The following is a 25,581-nucleotide window of genomic DNA, read 5'->3' as shown; positions in this document are numbered from 1 at the left end:
GCAAGTAAAGTTGTAGAAGCATTCATGTGTCCCAGGCTTCAATTATTCTTACTCGAAAGTCTTTGCAGTCTAAAGATTTTGAAGTGGTAGTTTGGTGTTGATTTCTGAGGATTGTCTGGGGTACTTCTTTCAGGTTAAGTTAGTAGTGGGTGAATGTCAGCACCTCAAAACTTCACATAATTCTACGTTTTCCATTTTCTTTCTGAAATGGTGCCTACATCTAATTCAATGTCTGGAATCTTGAGAAGTTCTACTGAGGAACACGAGAATGGCTGTAATATACAGCCTGAAGAACAGCTTTTAAAGGGTGCTTCCTTGCTTGCTCTTCCAGGATTTTCACCTGGAGTTAACAACTGCAGGCTTCTTTTAGTAACAAGAGCTGCGTAGTCCCTAACTCACTTAGCAACCTTGGGCATTTATTTGTCCTTTTTTCAGCCAACGAAGGCTGTCTCGGAAGTGGGGCATCTCCAGGTTGGTAATGAGGGTTCGTTGTTTGAAATATGTGTTAACCCTGTATTTGCTGTGCAGAAATGTTACGAAGTGAAAAAGTTGCTAAATCCCTTCTTCTTGTCTTGGCTTCCAGCCCCGGCTGCATCTCCCCTCTTTCGGGCGGGGGCCGCCCGTCGCCTCTTGGGCCGGGGAGCGGTGCGGCGGCGGTGGATTCCCCCATGCCGGGATTCAGGCGCGATGGGGCGCGTAGCCGGTCCCGGTGTCGGAGCCCATGGGCCGGGAGTCCCCGCGGTGCGGGGCTGCGCAGGGACGCCCGGGGCGGGGGCGCGCCGGTGCACGCGGAGAAGCCGGCCCGGCTGTGCGGGGCCCGTGGCGAGGGGAGGCGGCCGGGCAGTGTCCATCCTATAGCGAGACTGCTCTGGTTCTCTCCTTCTCTGCTTGCACCGGATCGCGGATCCGTTCCGTGCTCGGTGTTCGCGGGTGCGCGTACCGAGCCATGAATTGCCGTCGTGCCAAACCCCGAGAGGTGCCAAGTGCTGCCGGTCTGTAACAGCCTGCCGGGTTCGCCGCCGGCTCCGCAGCAGGTCGCGTAACATCTGCTGGCGGGTTTGAACTCACTGTCTGCTTGTAGGGTTATTGGAAAGCAACTGGCTCCTCGGGATTCCTTGCCTAATCAGAGGTGTTACCTCCTCCTCTTCCCCCAGTGTCTCTTGACATCATTTCATCCATCAGAGTTTCAGAGGAAAAAAAAACACCAACCAAAGCAGAACCCACCCAGTCTGAGAGCAGCCCACACCAGCCCCTCAGTTTTGCCGTGACTGCAGGGAAGAGCTGGATCGGGGCAAATATGAAGGATGGGAGCGGGGCTGAACTCCATGTCCTGAGGGATTTGGTTCAGGGCGAGCCGAGAGGAATCCAGAGCGTTGCACCAACTGGCATCCCCCGTATCCCGGCAGAGGATCAGTAAGCTCCGCGATCGCGCGTAGGGATGCGAAGGTGCTTTTGACCCACGGGAAAGGTAGCCCTCAAGCTGCGTTTGTCCCTGCTCGTCCTTATTGCTCCATGGGATTTCTTCTGCCCCCCGCAACTGACCTGATGTGGACCGAAGCCTTTCTAACATGAACTTTCTCCCTGGGATCTGGTGGTCTCTTCCCTTGGTCTTGGTCTGGGCGACCCCACCAGTCACCTCCTCATGGTGGTAAGCTGTGCAATTCCAGAAATTTTTATTTGCTCTTGGGGAAGGTGGGGTCGGATTAATTGTGATTTAGGGAAGGTGGGGAAGCCTCTCCCTCTTAGTCTCGCAGAAGCAGAGCTCGCTGCTCCCAGCTGCTCCGGTCCAGAAAGTCCGGGCCTTAAAGCGAGCGGATTTAGACGGTCCCGGCGGCACCTCCTTCCACACCCCGTCCGAGGCTCTCCGACCTCCTCCTCCGTATAAGCACAGCGCAACTGCGGGGGCTACCCGGGGCTTTCGGCAGCGGTGCGGGAGTCCCAGCCCGGCGGGAGCAGCGGGCACCGCCCGGGGCCGCGCAGGGAGCGGGAGGAGGGCAGGGAGGCGGAGGGGAACCCGCCCGAGGGGCGCGGGCGCGGGTTGCCGCCCGCCGCTGCTGGCAGCCGCCCATCCGCGCCCCGGCGGCGCTGGGAATTGGCTACAGCGGCGCTACTTTTTTATTATTAATTTATTTTTTCCTTCTTCCTCGCCCTCCCCCGCCCCTCCCTCCTTCACAGTCCTCGCTGAACTGCGAAGTGCCAGAGCAGGGGGCTGAGAGCCCGGCGGGCAGCGCAGGGCCCGGCTTTAAGGGATAGTTGATGTCGGCGTGGGGCGTCTCAGGCAGCTCGCTGCAAAACGCCTTAGAATGGAAACACAAACCTGCCCCTCAAACTGGGGACCCCAAAAAAGCCCAGGCTGGAAAGTCTTGGTGTAGGAGAGGAGTTAAACCCCTTCTTGTAATCCTGGGGAACACATTTAACCTTGACTCTGGCTGACGCGCGATCAAAGGCCGATTTATCAGACTGGGCATGTTTGAATAAAATGACTATCTGTGTCCTTAGTCGTATAAACGTTAATTATTGTGATGGCTTTTTGTCATGGTGTCTTCTAAATGCGACTTAACTATGTATTTTTTGGAAGTTACGGCATTAACGATTTCATGATCGTATAAAATAATGAAAATTCAAGAAAAGGACATTTTCTTCTGTTTGATCCCTTCAAAAGACACCTATAGAGGTTTGGATTTTATGAAAGGTACCTTTCGAAATGTTTCAGGACTAATAGAGACCATCTGGATACAGATGATGTAATTTAATTTTTTCAAGGTTTGTTGTTTTTTTTTTTTTTTTTTTTTTTTAAGTACTGCGCGGAGCTGCAATAGCGGGGCTTGGGGTTCTCCTGAATACTTCACGTTATTAAAAAAACACAGGGTCGATGACTAATTGTAAAGGATTCCCACCAAAAAGGCAGAGGTAGCTGCAGCTCGGGACCCGCCGGAGGAAGGCTCCGGGGCGCTGAGGACCCTGCTTCCCTCGGGGCCGGTGCCCGGGGGTCGGCGCGGCCCCCCGGTGCTGCCCTGCCCTTTCCCTCCCGCAGGTACATGGGCGCCGTGGGCTCCTCGCGGGTGATGTGCGACAACGTGCCGGGCCTGGTGAGCCGGCAGCGGCAGCTGTGCCGGCGGCACCCCGAGGCCATGCTCTCCATCGGCCGCGGCGTGGCCGCCTGGACGGCCGAGTGCCAGCACCAGTTCCGCCGGCACCGCTGGGACTGCAACGCCCTGGAGCGGGGGCAGCGCCTGCTCGGCCGCGTCCTGCTGCGCAGTGAGTGCCGGGGCCCGCCGCGCTGAGGGAGGGGCTGCCCGGGCTCGGGTGGGGCCTGCAGCCCGCGGCCCGAGGGTAAAAGGGGCTTTGGAGAGTCAGCGTGACGGTACAAGTGTTCCTCATAAGGGTAACGGGGCTGGCACCCCCTGGGCAGTGTGCGGGAATGATGAGAAGCGGTGGCCGTCCTCGTGTATCCTTCATCCTTAGCAAGGGTGAAGCTTGGTTTTATGTTTCAGGAGGAAAGGAAGAGGACATGCAATGTTATTTTAGGGTCTCACGGACAGCAGAGCAGCATATATGATGACACGAAGGTCTGTATTTCTTAAAAACCTGTATCAAATCAGGGAGACAATGTGGAGTTTTGGCATATTAGGAGCTAGCTCTGCAGCTCCCAACTTCTTTTTTTTTTTTTTTTTTGGTGTGGATATCAAATCCACATATTAATGCCTACAGGGAAATTGAGGCATCAGAATGTGGCAGCAGGACAGAAGACTTTCTTTCTATCACAGCCCAGCCTCAGGATACCAGGACTCGGGATGGGGCCTGCTGAGAGGGGGCAGCTCAAGTGCAAACAGAGCCCCGTGCGTTGGGATGGCAGGAGACAATTCCTCCTGCGGGCCGATTCCCGCTGGGGCATTTTGCTGGGGAAGGGCAGCAGCAGGGTGCAGTGCCTCCAGGGCTGTGCTGACTGCGGGGGTGAGCCCATGCTGGGGCATCTCTGCCCTCCAGGCACTGCGGCATTTCAGGTCAGGCTCCGGGAGAGAGAGAGAGAGGCAGGGCACCCATCTGATAGAAGTAAACCGGGCTTGTGCAGACCTCAAGCAACTGAGGGAGCAACATTGTGCTTCCCACCCTGAGGGAGAATGGTTAAGCAGGGAGGTGTTGTCATCTAAAGGTCGGAGTAAGGCATTTAGTGAGTCTTCAAATATCAGATGTGGCCCTTTTGACCCTAAGAAATGACTGGGATTTGTTACAGTGTCAGAATGTCCTTACCCGAGGGATAAACTTGCTGAGATTGTTAGTGACTGCAGCTCTTGTCACCAAGTGCCACACCCTGTGCACATGGCCTTCCTTGGTGTGCAGCCAGTGCACTGACCCTGCCCTGGCACTTGTGTCCCTGGAATGTGCCCTGCATCATTCTAAGCTGTGAGCAGCATGGCACCTGCAAGGAGAGGAGTAGGAAAGTACCCTGGGACCGTTGCCCCACTGGCAGGGACAGAGAGGAGAATGGCAGACACACTGACCCAGGCAGCGGGATTTTCACTCCATGCTCCGTTCTGCTGCTGGTGAGCCATTGGTTCCTGTAACCAGGTTCATGTTCCCTTAGCAATTATTTGTGAGTAACCAGTAACGTCACCCATAGGCTGAAGTTTTCAGTGAGGTTTGTCTGATATTCAGGAAAACATGTCTGGCAGAACATAGCCTAATAATGATGAGGCTATTTAATAAAAAAAGTAAAAATGCAGTTTTTCCAAAAGTGAAGTTTTCACTGTTGGCTCATGTGAGAGAATGACAGCATCAGGCTTCTGAGCTCTGCACTGAGCCTGATCAGGCTGTGATTACCATGGAAATGTAGCATGATAGTGGTCTAATAAAATTGATTAGTTCAATAAGCTCAAATAAACCTTTTCTCTTCCAACAATATCAAGTGTTGCTTTTTAATTAACACTTTGCAAATTTTTGATATTTCTGAATAAGTTTTCTCAGAAATAAGTCTTCAAAAGAGCGTGATTTCTAACAAGCCGTGGCAACTCCTGCCTGATTTTGAAGGCAGGGTAGGGAAGGCATGTTTTGCCCAGTTGCCATTTGCAAAAGACTTGCACAGCATGTGGCAGTTGAGGGCCCATTTGTAAGTTAAGCATATTGGTGCTACTGCAACTGAAATACTAAATATTAAATTCTATGGTGTAATTCTGCCTCTACAAAAAAGTCACTGTTAACATTTGTCTTTGGGATACTCTTTTACTATACTAACATTGCTTAAGGCTTACAAGCTCTGCAAAGAGGTCTCTCTCACTGCAAGTTGTCTTAGATATTGCACAAAAAATCTACATGTTATTCTTCCTATGCTGAAAACTTTAAAAGTAGGAAAATATTCCATTACCATAAATAGATTTGTGGCAGTGTAATGTAGCTCTGTATTGTAAACTACTGCATCTTAAAATAAAAGCAATTATTGCATTGAAATATGTACCTAATTGTCTATGAATAGATATAGTCTAGAAATTCAGATAATCTTTGGTATAATAAAGTATCTTGGTTAGGAGATGGGAAAGCTGCCAGAGCAGCTGGCATGAAGAAGTCACAGCTGCCAGACCAAATCCTGCCTCAAGCATGACACAAGCGGTGCCATTGATTTAATGGAACTTATTTGTGTGAATTACAGTTATGGGCTTGATTCTAGTCAGAAGACATAATATTAACTTATATTTTTCAGAAAATAACACCCAAGTTTTCTCCCTAGCACTGTTTAAACAGGAAAGTCTATTCCAAGAGCTTCAGGAGAGGAAAGTCTGTTTCAAGAGTTACTTGCAGTATTTTGCAATATGCATGTTGTTTTAGTGTCCCTATTTAATAATTTCTTAAACTTATCTCTTACATAGCACTTCATATATTCTTCTAAATTCGTGAAACATGATAGGAATACCAGCTGTCCTATTCACATATCTGTACAAAACAACTGATCCATGAAAGTATATGAACCAATATCAAAAGCAAATGTTTAATGTTTTCCAACTCTAACACTATATTGATGAGCTTTTACCAGGGAGGGGTCCAAGCTTAAGCCATGACTAATTCTGGCTCCAGGGAATGTGTATTTGTGTGATTTCAGCCTAGTTTATCTTTTGCTCTGCAAAAAAGTCCAGTCTAACTGTCTTGGACATAGGACAGCCACTCATAGTAGCTACCCCAATGATATTTAAAGTGACTTTTTTTTTGTTTCAGGTAGTCGAGAATCTGCTTTCGTACACGCCATCTCTTCTGCTGGAGTTGTTTTTGCCATCACCAGGGCATGTAGCCAAGGGGAGCTGAAATCCTGCTCTTGTGATCCCAAGAAGAAAGGCTCTGCCAAGGACAGCAAGGGCCATTTTGACTGGGGTGGCTGCAGTGATAACATTGACTATGGCATTAAATTTGCCAGAGCCTTTGTGGATGCCAAAGAACGGAAAGGAAAAGATGCCAGGGCACTGATGAACCTTCACAACAACAGAGCTGGAAGGAAGGTGGGTGTCCATGGAATAGATGCCTAGAGATGGTCTTGGACAGCTCTGTTGTGTTTGGGGCAGTTAATGCTTGGCTCTTGCTGTCTGGTCTCAGCAGCTGTGGAGAAATACAGGAAGGGCAGCAGCCTGAGCTGCTGTTTTTATCTTGCTTGGAGGTTCAGTGTGACAGAGATCTACAAACAGACTGATTTCAACTGCCCAACAGTACTCCTGTTGGAGTCACTTCAGTCACTCCTTGTGTGAGAAGTTAAGCAGGAGTCTAAGCTCAGGATCAGTTTGGATGGAGGTTTTATTTTGAGCCTAGATCTTATATAAGCAGGAGTTTTATTTTTTCATTGATACAGAATACAAATTCCTAAGAGAGGCTGAAGATCACACTGAAGAACAGGCTTGACAAAGAGCAAATTCAAAATAACTCTAGAGAAAAAAAAACATTCTATCCATTTCTGTATGTATATGGTAAACTTAATCACAAAGTGAGCAGAGATTTTTTTAAAGAAAAAAATCCAAAATACACATCCCTCCAAAAGGCAATGGCCTCATAGCATGACCTGCAACCCCTTTCCTAAACATTGTATGAAAATGCCATTCCTGAATTTCAGCTAAAAAAGTCTTTACCTTCACACTGAAGGTGAGTAGGAGGAGTAGTTGCCAGGTGTATTGCCCACCTCTGGTGCAAGGGCTGAGGAATAGCTGCACTAACATTTTGTGGTGGTAGCAATAAAAAGAATGGTGCATGAAACTGGAATATGCTGTTTCATTTTTAAAAACACGTTAAAAATCTGCCGCTCCCATGACATCTGAAATACAGAAAAAAACATTTTATTGTGCTAAACCAAGCACATCTGCAATTATTTGTAGAAACTTTTTATGTCTTATCTTTATGTATATTTCATACATAAAATCTTCCTTAATGTCTTCCTTAATGTACATTTAATAGGAATTAAGTTGTTTGTATTCTGATCTTTTTTTGTACTGCAAGTAGATGATTTTCCTGAAAAACTTGTGTTCTTCAGCATCTTTCCTCCACCTGCCTGTTGCCAGCAGGTGTAATTAATATGTAATGTAGGCAGATGAAGCTATTCAGATCAATGATAGGAACATGCAGTACTGTGGTCATGTTTCTGCTACTGTCCAAAAGAGGCTGAAGTCTACAACGCAAAGATTTTTGTAGGGTTGAATAAGTTCCATGATGGGGGAAGTACTTTTGTAGTATTTGAGCATCTTATTATTTTTAAGTTTTAAAAACACCTCTGCCAAATACTTAGGTAGTACTGGTAAGGTAGATTTTTAGAAAAAGATAAAGAAATTTTAATAAATATATTCAATTTAAAATAATGAATATGTTCTCATATGCTCTAGGACCTGCTTTATGGACAGAGACATTGTTTTGTATTCACAGTAGAGGTTTAGCTTTGCAGGGATCTCACCACCTCAGCTGCCCAACAGGGCTGGCATTTTGACCTGGGTAAGACCATCTGTGCCCTTGGCTTCTTCTTGCCCCCAAAAGGGGTGTTGATATATCTCTTTTAAAACTATTCCAAAAACTATTCCAACTGTGCTAATGAAAAAATAAATAGAAAAAATATGAATCAACATAATGTGCTGTATATCAGTTATAGGAGCATTGCTGACAAAAAAGAGACCATATTCCTATGTGCTTCTTACATTATTCCAGAAAGTTGTTTTAGACATACAAGTAGTTAAATTGATTTCTTCTCAGATAATTAAAACCAAGCATCTGCTTAAATCCCAGATTTGTGATATGGCAATGAAATGGGGCTGTGGGAATGCCAGTGACTTCTTTGAAGTATTCATATAATTTACAAGTTAGAAAGAAAATTGAACATCCTTTGGTTTTATAATACATTCTCACTTTATTACTAAGCTTGACTGGAAAAGGCTGCCCCACTGTGCATCAGTCTCACTTCTAATCATGGAGCTTTCCTCTCTCTTACCTTCCTCCCATGATGACATTCCTCTTGTACAAACTCTAAAAAGTTCATATTTCATGAACCCTTAGGCATAATATTTATAGATCAAATATCCATATCTACATAATTAGGAATGAATTATTTACTGTCTATGAACCCATCTGTTGTTCTCCAACATCATACAGATAGCTTAAATGTCTGAGATGAAGCTGAAATGGCTTTAATACTATCCAGATGTTAAATTAATGATAAGGGTGATCTCTCCAGTGCAAACTAATGAAGATATTATCCTAAAATGTTGGTTAAAATCTGTATAAGCATTTTAAGTATACTGTATTTTAAGATTCTGCATAGGTCTGATGCCTAGCACAGGTACAATGCTTTACACAGTCTTTTAAAAATAATTTATATATGAATTTCTGGGCAATATTTGACATGCTGTTCAGGGTAAAGGGCAACTTTATGGAGATGAGCTGGAGAGGGTCAGAGTGGTCAGCATGGCGATCCTGCAGCTGAAACAATGGGGAAAGGGGGCACCTTCACCTCCCAAGGCGCTGAATGATTGTGGCCATTTCTGATTCTTTGCTCGTGTCCAGTCTGTGTCCTGGCACTATAGACCCCCCGATCCTTGGGCTGACTGGCAGGAGCAGGAAGGTAAGCCCACCAGGAGGATTGTGTGCACGGTGAGTCAAGCAACCAGAGCAGAGCAACCACATGGGGATGACTTGATGCTACCAGTGGGTGTCACTACAGACCGTAATTTGGAGACCCATCGCAGGCCTGGCACTACAGGATGGCTGGAAAAGGGCTGAGAAGCAATTAATTAATTACACGTTGTTTTACCTGTGTATATTTATATTTACCTGTGCATTTCTAAACAGGCTGTGAAGCGGTTTTTGAAACAGGAGTGCAAATGTCACGGTGTGAGTGGATCCTGCACCCTAAGGACCTGCTGGCTGGCCATGGCAGACTTCAGGAGAACAGGAGATTACCTGTGGAAGAAATACAATGGAGCAATTCAGGTGGTCATGAATCAAGATGGCACAGGTTTCACTGTGGCTAATAAGAAATTTAAGAAGCCAACTAAGAATGACCTGGTATACTTTGAAAGCTCTCCAGACTACTGTATCAGGGACAGGGATGTAGGTAAGCCACTATCATTACATGTGAATGCCTTTATTTAAGACATTTGTACTTCAAAGGTCAAAAATTTTAATTTTATCAAATGTGTGTATGTGTGTATATACATATACATACATATATATAAAAATAAATCCATGCATGTAACCAGCAGGAAACAGCAAAGAAGATGTTTTGGAAGGACTCACTACAAGAACAATAGTTCCTTGATGTCCCTAGGTGTACAAGAGGCAGTTGTTCTAATATAACTCAGCAGTTTCTGCCAGATGCTATGGAGCCCTGGAGATGCTGTAAGGCAAAGCTGCTTTCAGTACAAGTTGAGTTGTGCTAATGAGACAGGTCCATACTGGGCACAGCCACACTCACTCTTGTGCCACACAGCTCATTCCAGAGCTGCCTCCAGAGGTGCTTCTTGATGCCACCTCCTGTTGCATTGCTTCCTTTCCACGTTGTTACCTTACCAGTGCAGTGCCCTCCTTTATCTGCACCTTCCCACAGCTCACTGTGACTGTGGAGCCTGGTTGCAGACACGCCTGTCCCCATCTAATGTGGGAGGCACAACCCAGCCCTGCCTGCACCAGTCAGGGCAGCTGTGGGTAACGGGGGTGAGGCAGCTGAGGACGGGCAGGTGGATGGAAGAGAGGAGGTGGGTGGGACACAGCAGGCTTGGCTGAGTGACACAGCTGTTTATTCCTCTTTATGAGGCAATGCTGGCTCTGTCCTTGACAACCATCACATTTTCTGGAGGGTTGTGCCAGCCCCTGTGGGAAGAGATAAAGTATTGGTGCTGGTGTTAGCACTGGATTTTCCTGCTTCAGAGGTTCAATAGAGACACACTTAGCAGTGTTACAGAATTCAAGGCACTGCCAAGCACCAGGAAACCTGCTAACAGCTCTTGACCCATGTACAGTATTTTCTGATATGGCAATTAAAAACTAGCAACTAGAAAACCAGAAATTTGGAAAAGAGAGGCAGACTGAGTAATGTATGAGGGAGGTTGTGGAACTAATTAATAGGTTGTATAACGGGCCAGATTGCAACCCAAATGACAAATCTGTAAGTATCTGGACAGCAATGCAGCTCAGCTCTTTTTGGCACTGCTGAGTGTTTACAATCCAAGTTTGCTTGGAATAAACATTGCAAAACAGCTGTACTTAAATAAGAACAATATGTGAATTCCTGGTCATGTACTATTGACTTCAGTGAATGCAGAATTTCATCCAGTACAATTACATTGGACACTGTTTCTGGTTAGTTGAGTTGTCAGCATAATTTTAAATGTTATTTATTATTTTGGCAGGTGATGTTTATTACCTGCATGAGCACATACCATTCCTTGAATAGTGGCTGATACTGTAAAGTCTAATCCAAGTGAATAAATGGACATATTGTGGCATCATGCAGAAATAACTTTGCAGACTAGGATTTTTTCAAAACATTTATCTCTTGGTGTTGCTTCATTCATTGTAAAAAACATTATTTTTTTCCCCTGGTGGAAGAACTTGTACACTACCGAATTCTATGTCAAAAATCCATTTAATCATCTCTTTGTACTAAGGCTAATCTCATCTATCAATCTTGTTATTGTGGAGGAGAGTGGGCATTTTTCACCACGGTGTATTATGTGTGTTTGCCAGACACTGACAAGCCTGCCCAGAGATGGCAAAGTCTGATATATTTTTTTGGCTCAGCTCAATATAAGCTGCAGCTGAGGTGGTGTTTTTTTGTTGCTCAGAATTCAGAGAATGTGGTTGTTTGGAAGAGCATATTTTTAGAAAAATGCAGTAAACCTTTGTTGGTATGTGGGATGCCCTGCTGCTTGCATGGAGCAAAGAAAGAACCACACAAACAAAATCTGATCTGACTTTTAGGGAGATGATTTTGGCAGCTGCACCACATTTTTTTGGTTTGCCTTGTTGAGCATTGCAAAGTGGCAGTCTTGTTAAATGACTGCAAATGAAATGAGATTATGGAAGTCAGAGTCTGGAAATAGGTGGGGACCATCTCAGTGTCAGCTGAATCTAATGCCACAATGTTTTAGTATGTCATTCAATACAGTTCTGCCTATCATTCTCCAGGGAATTCAAGTGATTTAGGGCTTCAGGGAAAAAAATTAGGCTGATTAGTGTTGGAGCTGAATGAAGGATTCACAGAGAAAACCTTATGAAGCATCATGATTTGACCAGGAGACAACTTCACAAACTAAAATGTCCAAGCCAGTGTGCTCTGTGGCTTGATTGTGCTAACACATAGGAACCAGTGAGTTAAAAGTGCTCAAGGATTCTGCCATCAGCAGCATACCCAGGAAAAAAGCAGATACCTTCTCTTCCCCCACTGGAGCTCCCACCCTGGGTCTGGCATTCTGTCTGAGGGGGCAGCTGGACATGCATACATGGAACACCCCAAAATGTAGTTTTTGGGGGGGGGGTTGGGTATTTTTGGTGGGTTTTTTTTTTGTTTGGTTGTTTGGGGTTTTTTTTTTTGTTTTTTTTTTTTCTAGAAAGGAAAAGAGGGGTAATTGATTTCAGGAGGGGTAAAATATGGGAAATCACTAGTAGTAACTCAATGGCAAGATAGTGTAATAACCTGACCACCTCTTTCCTTGCCTTAAGATTTCACAAAGGACCAAATGAAGATTTTTCAGGAGTGTTCAGAATTCATTTAACCCTGCACACATAACTCTCCTGAAATAATTTTACTCAAAATTACATACTCAAAATTTGACAGAAACAGAGATAGAACATCCCGGAGAGCTTTTAAAAGTCATCCTAGGTAAACTGTTGTTTTTATCAACTCATGGCCATCTCTTCAGTGCTGGCTTGGGAAATCCCAGCCCCTCCAGACAGATCTGTCTCCAGAGAGAACTGCCTGTTCTCTCCAGCCCTACTCTACTGAGTGTTGTCTATAAGATCCAGTAGCTCTCCAGAGTTGCTTTTCTGTGAACCTTTTCTTTCAATTGTTTTTTCCCCAAGAATACTTGTGAGAAAACTATCATTGGGAATTTCACTGTTTTTTTTGGCTTTTGTTTGTGTGTTTGTGTATGTGTGTGTGTGTGTGTGAAAGTCTAATAATGGATGTTATTGCTTGACACCAGATTTTAATCAATAGAAGTAGAAGGAAAAAGCTCTCATTATATACTAATAAATACATTTTAGGGCTTTAGGGATGGAAAGAAAATATTTTTCAACATAACACATGTTGACTTCCAAAAATAACTGTGCAAACTGAGAAGAAAGGACTTGATGTGCAGGCTGCGAAGTTGGCAGTATGAAAAGCTGTGGATGCTTTGGCAGGTAAAATGTGTGTAGGCATGGAAATTCCAACATTTGAAATAAAAACAAAGAGGTTGTACAAAAACTTTTTACAAGTTAGAACCTACTCCTGCCTCATAAGTGATGAGGAGGCGCATTGCAGGTAGCAGGCAGAAAACTCTGCCTTATTTTGTGCAGTGTCTTCTGCTGCCTTCATCACTCAAGCCTGCCAAGGAGCTCAGTAATTTGTCTGGCTCCTTACTGTTGGTTATTGGTCTTTTCCTTCTCACTAGAGAAGCTGCAGAGATTCTGAAGATGCTGTTTGAACTTTAAAAAAAGGTTGGTTTTGCTCAAAAACTAAGCCTTTATATGAGCTTGTTTTCACTTTTGTCACAATCTGTGACAATTAAGTCCCCTGTTGTGGTCATTGTAGTAAATGTTGACGTTTTGTGGTCAGCATCAGATGATACCAGTTTCTGACTGTCTGTTAGTGGCTGAAATAATTTTGGTTTTGAAGCTGGTGGCAAAACTCCTGTTGAAAGCAGTGGGTGCATCCTGCTTAGGTTGTCCTTTAGTGCTGTGTGATTTCCCCTTACATCTGGAAATAAGAACACTGAACTTGGAAACTACCTTGTGCCTCAGCTGAGGAATGTGGTCAAAGCTTTCTGGGCAGCTCCTGCTGGATGTGGGGGAACAGGGGGTCTTCCTTCACTTCCAGCAGCCAAATGACATGACTCACCTCTGTTCCTGGCTGGGAGCTGTGCTGAGGTGGAGGGCAGCTTTGCTTTTCCTTCAGTGGTGTGAATTCCTGATACAGAATGTTAATCATGTGGGTCACAAGCTTGGCCTTTGTAATGTTTTTTTGGTCTGAACAGAGAGAGCAGGACAAGTGCTTTTAAAAATTCTTCACAGAATCAATTAGGTTGGGAAAGACCTCTGAGATCATCACATCCAACCTTTAAGCAAACACCACCACATCAACTAGATCATGCACTAAGTGCCACACCAAGTCTTTCCTTAAACATCTCCAGGGCCAGTGATTCCACCCCCTTCCTGGGAAATCCATTCCAATGTCTAATAACCCTTTCTGTGAATTTGGCTGTATTTTGCACAGTCTGGGATGTGATGGATATTGCTGTGGGCTGACACAAACATCAGAACTTACATTCAGGTATCCCAGCTCTTTGCTCAGCATAATGGGTGGAGGAGAGTGTGATGGCTGGGAAGCAGGATCTGGCTTTTCTTCTGCCACAGGCTTCCTGTGGGACCATGGGTGCATCATGTAGTTCTGCATCCCCCTGACTCCTCAGCTTGCCTAGACTGCGGGCACTGGAGGCCACTGGAAGTTTCTCTTCCCCCATCATGGAGTGATTCCTGACAAAAAGATCTGGGAGAGGCCTCTTGGCATCACTGCTATGCCTGCTATGCCAGTTCCCCCGGTGCAGCTGGGAACTGCACAGCTGAGGGACTGCTGGGAGTAGTGTGTGCCCATGTGGGTCACTGCTGGGGCCACCTCTCCTGCACTCCTGCAGGGCATCCAGGTGCCAGAACTGGCTATAGGGACAGTAGCCAGGAGCAGGAGTTGTTGCTGGTTTCCTGGTGCAGGGTGTGCCTGAGGCACCACATGGCTGATTGTTACAGCAAACTGAGGTGCTCTCCCAAATATCAAAGGTTTACTTTTTACTTTGAAGCGCTGTTCAGCCATCTCCCCCAGGACGTTATGCAGAGCATTGGTCCATAGGCAGCAGCATGAACATGCTCAGACCCCAAGGAGATTTGGGATTGATCAGGCTGCAGGTGCAGGAGCCTGTTTCTGGCTCCATTTTGTGTGGTTTCTCTTCCCTCTGTCTGTTCCCTCTGGGGTGGCTCAGCACATCTCTGCTGGCTGGGGCAGCAGCATGTTTGCAGCTCAGGAGCCTTGGGCAGGGCCAGGCTCAGCAGCTGGGAGCAGCTCTGGGGTGGGCCCTGGGCCTCTGTGCTGAGCTGGGGGCTGGTGGGCAGGACATGAACCAGCCCTTCCATGGTGATGCTCTCCAGGTGTATACCTCTACCCAATGCATATTTAAATAAGTACAGGAATCTAGGCCATAGGAGGGAAGCTGAGATGTGTTCTAGGGGCTGAAGAACTTCTCCAAGACAGCAGTTGAAGACTGTCCTAAGTTTGATAGAAAAAGAAGAAAATTGGCACCCCCATGGCTGAGAGGCTGGATCATGTGTTGGTCCCATGAAAAAGCACAGTTTGAGAAGGTGACTTTGGTCCAGTTCCTGAGACCCCTCACTGCATTACTCATTTGGGGTCAGCCCCCATTTAATATGAAGTCTTCCTGATGCTGGGAAGGCAGCAAGGAATGGAGAAACAGTAAACACTTGTATGTTATAAACTGCTTTGAGACAGCAGCATCACTGCATACAACCATAAATTCACCATAGGGGGGAAAAAACTAAAATTGGAATTCATTCAACCTAAATTATTAATAATTACAATTTAACTGCAGTTTACATTTTATTAATTAAGATTGGTTTGCTATCCTGGCTTATGCAAATTTTAATTAATGTTTGCATGTATTAGTTTTCCTTAAGAAGGTAAATTGTTCATGTTCAGTGTGCACCTGCAAATACGCTTTGTAAAATAATTCCAGTTAGTTTACTGACTACAGCCATTACTTAGGGAGTATCACCTTGCCCAAGAAGAGAATGGAGTTGCAATCGGGTCTGTGGAAAATGTCAGAAGAATGTTAATTTTTGAATATATCTCCATTTGATTCATAATAGCAATACACAGGAAATTAGGTGAGGCAATTAATTTTTATGAAGTTTTCAGTTTGGTGGTAATAACCTGTCAGCAGCTGTGGTATTGATCCTAAAATGTACCCTAAAATCAGTTTGTGTTAGATGAACAGTGGCTCCTACGTGGTACAGTCACTGTTCAGACTCAGACATGCCTTACAGAGCCATTTTGTGCCATATAGGCACAGGCATTTCAGCCACTCCTCCTGAGTGTTTCAAGAACATGACAAGGTGTGGTATGGTTCCTCTCCCCCTTCCTGTCCACAGCAGGCTATAATTTAGTTTCTTCTAATCTTATCATGAAAGGGGGGAAGAACCCTTGGTGTTAACCCACAGGGATGAGAGGCACACAGAGCAGCAAATCTTCAGCTGCCACCTGAACTGCTGGAATGGGGCCTATGGGTGGACACAGCAGCGATGCCAAATGCCTGGGCTGCTTCTGCTCTCACTTCTGCAAGACTTTTAATCACAGGCAGCACAGTTACTCTACCCATTGAGTCCCTCACAGCCACCAGATTCTGTGGTCTTCTCTCCTAGCCCTCTCCTGCACACCCAGAGCTCCTCAGCAAAGCTCATGATATCCTGAGCACCATGAAGATGCTCCACCTGGGCATTCCATTTCAGACAGTCCCTGGGGGCAGATACCCTTCCCAAGGGGAAGAAAGTTCCAGGGAAAGATGAAGCAAAACATGATGATATTAACAGAATCAGGCAGACCCTTAAAGCATTTCATCTGTTTTCTTCCTCCTCGTCTCCAGGCCTGATTCCTAGGGGAAATATGGGGGCAATTTTACCTTTATAGGCATTTTGCTGGCTTGATATTGAATCCTGGGTGATGTGATGTTAAAGTATCTAAGTATCATACCTATTTCCATATGCTTGCTGCCTTTCCTTAAAATCTGCCTGCTGACTTTAGGTGCGTTCCCTCTGCAGGGTCCCTTGGGACAGCCGGTCGGGTGTGCAACCAGACGTCGCGTGGCATGGACAGCTGTGAGGTGATGTGCTGCGGGAGGGGCTACGACACCGCCCGCGTCAGCAGGATGACCAAATGTGAGTGCAAGTTCCACTGGTGCTGTGCTGTGCGCTGCCAGGACTGCCTGGAGGTGGTGGACATTCACACCTGCAAGGCACCAAAGAGCCCTGCCTGGATGGCCCGGACATGACCCACAGGCTGCTGGGGCTGGGGACCACAGCCTGTGCCCTTCCTGGTCTCTGCTGGGGACCACAGCCTGTGCCCTTCCTGGTCTCTGCTGGGGACCACAGCCTGTGCCCTTCCTGGTCCCTGCAGGGAACCAGAGCCTGTGCCCTTCCTGGTCCATGCAGGGAATGCATCAGAGATCTTTTTTACTTCTATGCCTGGTTTGCCTTTCTTGTTCATTGCAGAGATGCTGCTGAAAAATTGACATAAACCCTGCAGCGTTTACTTTGCATTTCTGCATGACAGTGTTGCTGCAGAGTTGTCTCTGCATAAACTGATGCAGCTCTGGAAGGATGTACTTATGCCAAGACTCTTCCAACCACCGTGTAACTCTCCCCCAGAACCCTTGTGGCAATTCATTCCTGCCATCAGGAACACCAGAAGATACAAAATATGGCACTTTTACAAGATCACCATCACCAACTGCATTGGCTGGGCTTGCTCAAGAATCTTCTGAAGGATCTTGGGCAGGTCACAGTTGAGCCCTGGATACTGAATGGCTCAGGAGTTTGAGCACTGGTTGGTGATTTCCCCGTGAAAGAAAATTCGTGGCCAGATTGGTGAAAAACTTTACTGGAAGGGTGTTTGTTCATCCCTGCTGGACTGGAGTTTCCAGCAAGGTGGCCACCTGAGGCCATCCTGGCCACCTTTAGCACACGGGGGCTTCCTGTGGGGCAGGAATTGGCCCATGACCTAAAACAAAGGAAATTGCAGGAGATCTATTCAGCCACAACACTTTGATGAACTATTAGAGTCAAAGCAAATGTCTTAGTTATATGTTTTTGAAAACTTGCCTTAAAAGCTTCTAAAAATAATTAATATTAACTGCTGAGGATTTTTTTTTCTGACCTGAAGGACTGAAGAGAATGGTTTTTCACCCTAGTGAAAGCTGGGTACAGGACACTCAACTACCTAAGGTTAAGGTTTCCTCTTTTTCACATACATTATAGTGGAAAAATGATTGAGACCAGTGATGGAGAAGGAAATGCCTTGCCTCAGTAATGACTTGGATTCTAAAGAAATTATCAGCTTCTATGTTCTTTTAAAGTTAATAAATCTATTAAATGTGCTCAAAATGATACTTTCCACTCAGATGGGGGCGTCCAAATTAGATTTTTTTCTGCATATTTTCTGCAAAACTGCCTATCTATGATTTGGAGTGTATTGGCTTGTAATGGAGGCAGTTACAGATTGTGCCAGGTCAATATGCTGGGCTGGGATCAGCCCAAAACAACAAGTTGCTGTAAAAATGTGCAGGCATATGAGGCCCAGAAATTGCAGCCTTGGTGGAGAGGAACTGGGTCAGAGAGGGACCAGCTGCCTCTCCTCAGGGCAGAGATCAGCAGCATGAACCAAGAGAAAAATGGGTTCTGTGCCAGTAAGTATAATAAGGCTCTGAAAAAGCACCCATGAAGAGTAAAGACAGGAAAGATAATGAAAAAATAACATAGGAAAAGGGGGTTGAATGAGTGATAGAACACATTGTAGATGAAAGTACAAATGAAATAGACTGAAGAACCCTAGCAGGTACAAACAGTGCAGGAAAAAGTAATATCCAAGTAGCTAACCAAGGCAATAAAGGGAATACTCTGGGTATGTTTTGCTTTTGGAACTTTCTTGAAAGACTGTTTAAAAAGAAGGGGGTTTGGCATTAAGTGGTCTTGAGGGAGCAGTCATTTACATCTGCAAGGCTTTCAAAAAAGTTTGTATCATTAAAATGGGTAATTCATCTCCAGAAGGTACAGCTGGTGTTAAAAGATTAGGAGGCTCCAGAAAGTTCTTTATTGGAACAATAAGATAAGGTTTCAGTTACTGTATATGGAAATGATCATGGCTAGAGGTAACAATACTCACACTTCTGTCTATAAACCAACTGCTGGTGGGAACAGCCGTGCCCACGTGCACGTGCAGTGGATGTATGAGATGTATGAGATGTATATATGTACCCATGGGCAGCTCAGGGGTTATACTGCTGGCCTCTTCATTGCTGCCAATCCTGGCTCTGGCCTGGATAAGGAAAATTTCATACATAATTGTATTTAAAGGTGAGCTCCAAGGAGAATTTTTATTGGGATTTCACTGTGAAATTAAATCCACATGTAGTTCGTAGCCTCAGCAATATTGTACTTTAAGCCTTAAAGAATTTAAAAGCAGTATAATAATTTTTAACCTTTTAGAGCCGTTTCTTTTTTAAGATTTAAAGAGCCTGAGTAGTCTAAAAGATTATCTATTTAATAAATCTGAAAATATTTCAATGTTCTGGAAAAAAAGAAAATAGGCTCATTGTTACAAGAGAACTTGTTCTAGGTAGTCAAATGAAGGGTAATGAAATCAGATCTCTTCTTAAATCTGTTATTTGTTTAATATTCCAGAATATCAACTTACCTGAATTCTGCAGTCTCAGATAAAGTGTTTTAGAATCACTTTGTTAAAAGTGTATTAACTTTTATTCCCCAACCTCGTCCTCCTCTGCTAATGCACATCTTCCTGTTCCAAACCTTCCTGTTCCAAACCTTCCAAACCACAGGTCAGAGGCCTGTGGTTCCTGAAGGCTGGTCTTACCAGTAAGTCCAGGAAGATTGGGGCATTGAGTCCCTTGGCATTTTCAGTGTCCTTGTCACCCTGTCCAGCAGCAAGGCCACCCAGGTGTGCACAGCAGGCTGATGTTCCCACTTTGGGCACGTGCCATATCAATAAGCTGTGATGCAATGCCTGCATCAAAACCACTTCAGCAGAGGAAACACAGAATATTTCACAGCATGACAAATGGGTAAGTGCTGAGCTGGCCACTTAGTTGATGACAATTTTTTCTGCATTTATGGGGTTTTCTTGGTTTTTTCTTTAAGAGCTCAAGGTAGACTTCTCACAGTTGTAGGCATTTCTGCTGCCTCTTCCACAAAGAAATGCACTCCTAGAAAATTTTGCCATTTCTTAGTGGCAAAAGACACTCAGAGATGTAAATATTGCTAGGAAAGGAGCCTCCATGATCTTCAGCAAATCCAAAAAAGAATATAAGAGGGAGGGGAAAAAAAGAGAAAACAAAAAAAGAAGAAACATAAATAGGCATGGCAAATGAAATAATACTGTAGTTTTGTTCTATGGAATAAATTTACTCATGTACTTAGTCATGAAGAGGAAACAGCTGTCTCTAGGTAGACACTTTAATGTCAGAATAATGTTAGCTGAGGCTAAAGGTTGTAGGATTATTTTTTTAAATACACAGTCCAATTTTCTTGAGGGAGTTCCCTTTAATTTGCTGCATGAACTCAGGATCTAGCAGCGCCCTGAAACACTGTTAGCCTGCCAAACTTTTTGGGATTGCTTCCTCCCCACTATTTTCAACAAACTTTACCCTAAAAAGTGTGTTGTGCTGTTATAGGTGAAATCTCATAAAAAAATTTAATTTTCTTTTACCACATGGAAAATGAGGAATGACTTAGGAATGGTGGTGTATATTGGGGCATGTGGGCATTGAAGCTTAGAGATTGCTGCTTTTTCTTCTCCTGGAAAAATGTCTAAAACAAATTTGTGCAACTCATCCTGGCCTCCTTTCCCTGTGTGCACTTCTTTGCAGATGTGAATTAGGAAATAAAATGCTGCATTTCTGGTACTGCACTGCACAGCTGCTGAAGAGCATCCAGCCTGCATGCCCAAACCACAGCTGGGCACTGCCTGCAGGCCTCATGCCCAGCTTCTTGTGGGGCTCAGTGCATGGGGGCAAGGGGGAAGGGAATGTTCAGGGATTAGTGAAGAGCTGCATCTGGGGAGGGTGCTTTTGCTAAGAAAAACCAGCTCTTACTCCAGTGAGCAGCACAAAGTGAGGGAGAGTACCAAGATTCTCTCTCCTCCATGGCGTGTGCCCCACACTCTTTGGAAGGGCTGCATGCAGGTGGTGGCTGCCTCCAAGGGCAGAAGGGGTTCTGTGGTCACATGTCACAGCCTGCAGGTTTTACCTGCCACTTCAGATGATAGAAATGAACTTATATTATCAGAAAGACAGAGACAGCTCATGAGCTGTAACCACAAACGTGATTTTGGGTTGTTACTTTTGTGCAACAGCTCATTTGCCTGGGGAAATGGATGCAACTTCGTAAAGTTAAGATCTCTTGTGAGAAAGAAGCAAATGCATATGAGTCAGTATATTGACAGCTCCCTCTGTGGTGGGAGCTGGGCAGGAGCCCTGCTGGAAGCTGGGCGGAGCCAGGGGCTGCCTTTTAGAATCTGCTGTAACTAGAGCCACTGTGGTTTTCAGGGCCACCACAGGGTGACAGCCACACTGGGTGTGAAGGGGTGCGTGTGACCTGTGCAAGAGGTGCAGCTTCCTTTGGATGTTCAGTTTCTGCAGTTTCTTCACCATAGCAAAACTCCTGATAATTTCCTTCCTTTCTGCTAGGGTAAGGACTTCCATGCTCTGTAAAAACAGTCTGTAAGTACAGTGTACACACCAAATGATAAAAAAGAGAAAGCAGCAGCCCTCCCCTTGGTGTAGCACTCCCCTCCCTGAGTGCAGTTCCTGCAGGGAGCAGCTGTTACTCTACCCAGTGGGAGGCAGGGACAGAAGGGGCCAGCCTGACTTGACACTCCTGGGGAGGTCCTCTCCTTTTTTGTTCTATGCAGGTTATAGTGTAAAGAGATAATGTGCATACAAATTCTATTAAGTTGTTTAAAAAAAAAAAGACAACAACTAAGAACTGCTAACATTTGGAGTTAAAAAGCTTCCTCCACCCCTGAATCTGAAGATGAGTTATTATCTGAACCAGATTTCCACAAGGCTCATCTCTCCACTAAGCCAGAGGCTTTTCATCATTATAATCATGGGCTGTGTTTGCTTTTTGATCTAAGCTATACTGAACTTCACAGGAAACATGTCAGAGGCAGCAAAGCCTAAGGCAATAAACTCTGCCCAATGAAAAAGAAAATTCTTTTGTTTGTTTTGCCTAGTCTTCCAAATGCCTAGAATTATAATTAAAGAGAGATTTTCCAGATACAAAAATCCATGGCCCATTACTGCTTATTAGGGATACTAGAAATAGTAGAAATTGCATAAAGTTATGTTTGAATTCCTAAATATTCCCCATAGTTCAAGGAAAGGATGTGATTCTTCTAGGAGTTAAGCATTCTTTTTTATCAGAGTAATACAGATAGAAACTCCCACACAGATCATAATATCTTCGAATAGAAGGCCAAACTACTACCTCAGCTGCTGACAAACATGGAGATTTGTGCACAGCTGGTATACACTGATGTGCAAATGCAAGCACATTTCCATTTAGAGCTGTGAATCACAGCAATTTATTCTTTTGAAATGTAGGGTATAGGTGGCTGGGAATAAGTGATACAAAGCAGCACAGGACGAGAGCTGACTATGCCCGATCCTTCTGATTTTCAGCAGCCTTAAATGATTCTGACAGAGCTTTTGGAGGCAAACAAATCAGTATGGTTATCCCCATTTTTTCAGCTGGAGATACACAGCAGCTCCTGCCGTGAGGGTGTTTGCTGTGGCTACTCTAGCAATTCAGATGAAAATAGGAGAACTCAAATATTGGTCCATTTCATACTTCCACATGCTTATCCACTAGCAATCCATTACCTCTAATCTGATGCCACATCCTACATTAACTGCAGCCCAGACTAATTTCAACATTACAGTGAATTGTTTTGCAGGAGTAATAGCCAGAGAAGATAAACCAGTATGGAAACCCCCAACAGCCACACCAGGTCTAACATTTGTCTGTGGGGCTCTCTGCTCCTCCAGACCTTGGGGCTTGCCCAGGTCTCACTCTTACAGCTGATTTCTCCTGGCTGAGGCTGCCTTTTTTTAATCTTGTAGCACAGCAGTGTTTGCATGGTACTTCGGCTCACTTGAACAAACATCTGTCTTCTACTAGACTACTGTGTCTGTGATCAAGTGAAATAATGTAATCCATCTTCTATTGTTAAGAAACACCTTCCTTTTATACCTGTTCTAATACTGAGAGTTTTGTCTCTGCTCACTCATTTCCTCATTGATAAACAAACTTACCTGCTAGTGATCACAGTCCCTTAAACTCTTCAGCATTTTAAGAGTAACAGTGAAGTTGAAATGGTAAAGTGGCATTTTTGATCCACTGCATTAGGGTTATGCTTCCTTATCTGGAGGGGAGCTGGAAAAAAAATCCTTGAGGCATCTGTAAGGATGCACTTCAAATTCTTGACAGAGAGGACTACTTCCTTCAACTTCCAGATCAAAATCTTCATTTTAGAGCTGGTCTCAGAAGTTTCCATCAACAGTGGCTAAGTCATAAATGAATACTTAGTCTAAACAGTCACAGCACAAGGATAAAGTTTCCTGAGGTGAGCACTAATAGTGAAACACCAGCCTCTCCATTAATTGTGCATGAACTAACACCCATTTTGCTAATGAGCCTTCAGAAGTTACCTGAAACACCAGGGGTGTGAAGAAAATCTGTCAAGTACATGGGCTTCTTGAAAATTCAAATGAGGATACAGTGGCCTTGGTGCAGAGAAAGGACTCAGCCCAGTGTGCCATCCTAACTGCCTGGAGAGCCTAAAGCTGCTTTAAGCAGGAGCTTTAACTGTCTAGAAGCCTCTCCTAGACTGCAGAAGTGCGGCCCTCGCCCTAATTGAGCTCCATCAGAAAAGGCAGCGACAATGTTGTTTAATTGTAACATTATCATCATGTTTCATTACCTGAATGTGCAGCTATGCCCTAGCTACGGCCAAACAGATACCACAGGTTTAAAAATAAAAAACAAAACCTAGGATCTGTGTTCTGAAAAAGTCGAAAGACAGCAATGCTACAATACACAAAAGTTTATTTTTTTCTTTTCTGAAGGCAAAATATAATAGAACCTAACATCAATGTATTTTGTACAACAAAACAGTTTTTATATGAGAACAGACAATCCATGAAGAGTTTTTAAGTCTTATAACTGCTTCCCTTTTTTATCATGCTTTCTTGTGGTCAACAGAAAGTTGGCACAGAAGATGTCATAGCAGTCAGTCAGGCATGCTCCCTCAGATCCTTGTCAGCTGGTGCCACAGGCTGGAGGGCAGGATACTTTCCACTTTTTCCATCACAAAATTTAAAGGGGCAAAAAGGGTGCTGAGAAACTGCAAAGAAATCAGATACACATTCAGATCAAAATCCAGGAGACAATACACCTCAAGAGAAAGCTGTCCAGTAAGATAAGACATTCTTGCTGTGTTCCTCTGTAAAATCCTCCAGCATGATAAAAATTACATAATTCACACATAAAGACTTTCAAATTCTTGAACCTTGCACATACAGAGATTTATGGATTTTGCCGTAAAGAAAGCAAGAGCCCCATCTTTACAAAGATCAAAGTGATGAACTACAAAAGTTTCCACACATCTCACATCCTAGATTGAAGCTCATACTGAAGCCACAAAAAGCTCAACCCAAAATCTAGTGAAGAGAAAGAAAGGCTTTTTCATAGCAGGGGTATGCCAGACCACCTCACAGAGACAAACATTGTGTCTTGAGATTCAAGTTTAAGATGGTTTAGGGTTATCTACAGATCTGCTCTATACACTGAGGCATCACTAACTGTAATCCTAACATACTCTGCACCACTGACTAAAATTTATCTTAACATCTTCTCTCTAGTACAGAACACAACATTCAAAGAGTCTTCAATATATTAGTGTTCAGATAGGCATATGATAAAAATCAAGATGGAGGACATTTTATCACAGGAAAAAACCACCGGTAGCTACATGTCACAGAACTCAGGTATTCAAAGAACTCCTGAAATACATATTGAAATACGTATTAATTTTAATTAATTATTAATACATTCGAGAAATACATGTTAACTTCTTCTTTGGCAGAAGAATTAAGTACAGAATCACTTTGCTGCCAGCATATAGTCTTTGTTCAGGATACAAGGCTGATAAACACAGGAACAAGGCTAACAGGGACAGATTTGGGATCTAAAACTGTGACACAGTATCAGAAAACTAAAGATTTGAAAGAGCCAAACAAGGGTTCACACATTTCAGTAACTTCAGTAACTAAGGAACAGAAAAAATCCAACCACTGAATCCAAGAAAAGCCTTACAGAGAAGTTTATGATCATATGCCCAAGTTAAACACTTGCTGCCTACCTAACACCTACGTACACACTCAAGAAACAAGAAGGGGTAATAATATTTCAGGTATATTTCAGCACTTCTTGCTGAAAGAAGAAGTATCTTCTGCTACAACTGATCTTACTTTGTGTCTTCTAGAGCTAATGAAAAAAATTCTTGGGTGAACTGTTGCTGTACCAGACCCCACTCACAGGCCTGGGTTAACACAAGACCCAGCTCACCTGCAAAGGGAGCCTCTTCCCCTTTGCAAAAGGGTTTCAAAGAGTACTGACAATCTGGAATTTGCCAAAACCTTTCAGCCTGGCCTCCTCCACCCCACCCCCTATACCCCCATATCAAAAGTACCAAAGACATTAAAAACAAACTGGCAGGAGGCCAGTTTGGAAACATGAGACCTGAAACAGAGACAAATATATTTGAGAAAATATATTACAATGGAAGATACTCAGTATTTATTGGAGAAGGAATTTTTTACTATCCTAGAGCTTTTCTGTTAGTGGATTTTTCATCTCCTAGCATGCTGGAACAGTGATGTTCTTGTTTTTGCAAGGAAAAGGTTTGGTTTAGAATAATTCATGGCTCTTCCCCCTCATTCTCCAAAATTTATTAATCCTTGGTGGATTAAAAAAGCAGAATTAGGAGAGACTTCTCTGGACATAGTTCAGGAAAGATAT

The 25,581-nt window shown here is 44.3% G+C and overlaps 2 protein-coding genes across 3 annotated transcripts in view; one reads left to right on the top strand and one right to left on the bottom strand.

The window, feature by feature from the left end:
- The first annotated feature begins 1,568 nt into the window (after positions 1 to 1,568).
- WNT2 (Wnt family member 2) lies at positions 1,569 to 16,757 on the top strand. Its single transcript, XM_066549966.1, has 5 exons — positions 1,569 to 1,648; positions 3,035 to 3,258; positions 6,205 to 6,482; positions 9,298 to 9,562; positions 16,528 to 16,757. The coding sequence occupies exons 1-5, from the start codon at positions 1,569 to 1,571 to the stop codon at positions 16,755 to 16,757; spliced, it is 1,077 nt and encodes a 358-aa protein (XP_066406063.1).
- A 6,833-nt stretch (positions 16,758 to 23,590) lies between these two features.
- Positions 23,591 to 25,581, bottom strand: part of ST7 (suppression of tumorigenicity 7) — a 137,890-nt gene continuing 135,899 nt past the window's right edge. For both annotated transcript variants that reach the window (XM_066550558.1, XM_066550557.1), the window contains exon 15: positions 23,591 to 23,905. In XM_066550558.1, the coding sequence (XP_066406655.1) occupies positions 23,810 to 23,905 (96 nt within the window). In that variant the 3' untranslated portion in view covers positions 23,591 to 23,809. The remainder of the gene's footprint in view (positions 23,906 to 25,581) is intronic.

Source organism: Molothrus aeneus, chromosome 5 (assembly GCF_037042795.1).
Source record: "Molothrus aeneus isolate 106 chromosome 5, BPBGC_Maene_1.0, whole genome shotgun sequence".
In the NCBI taxonomy this organism is placed as follows: domain Eukaryota; kingdom Metazoa; phylum Chordata; class Aves; order Passeriformes; family Icteridae; genus Molothrus; species Molothrus aeneus.
This window is presented reverse-complemented; position numbering and strand designations above follow the sequence as displayed.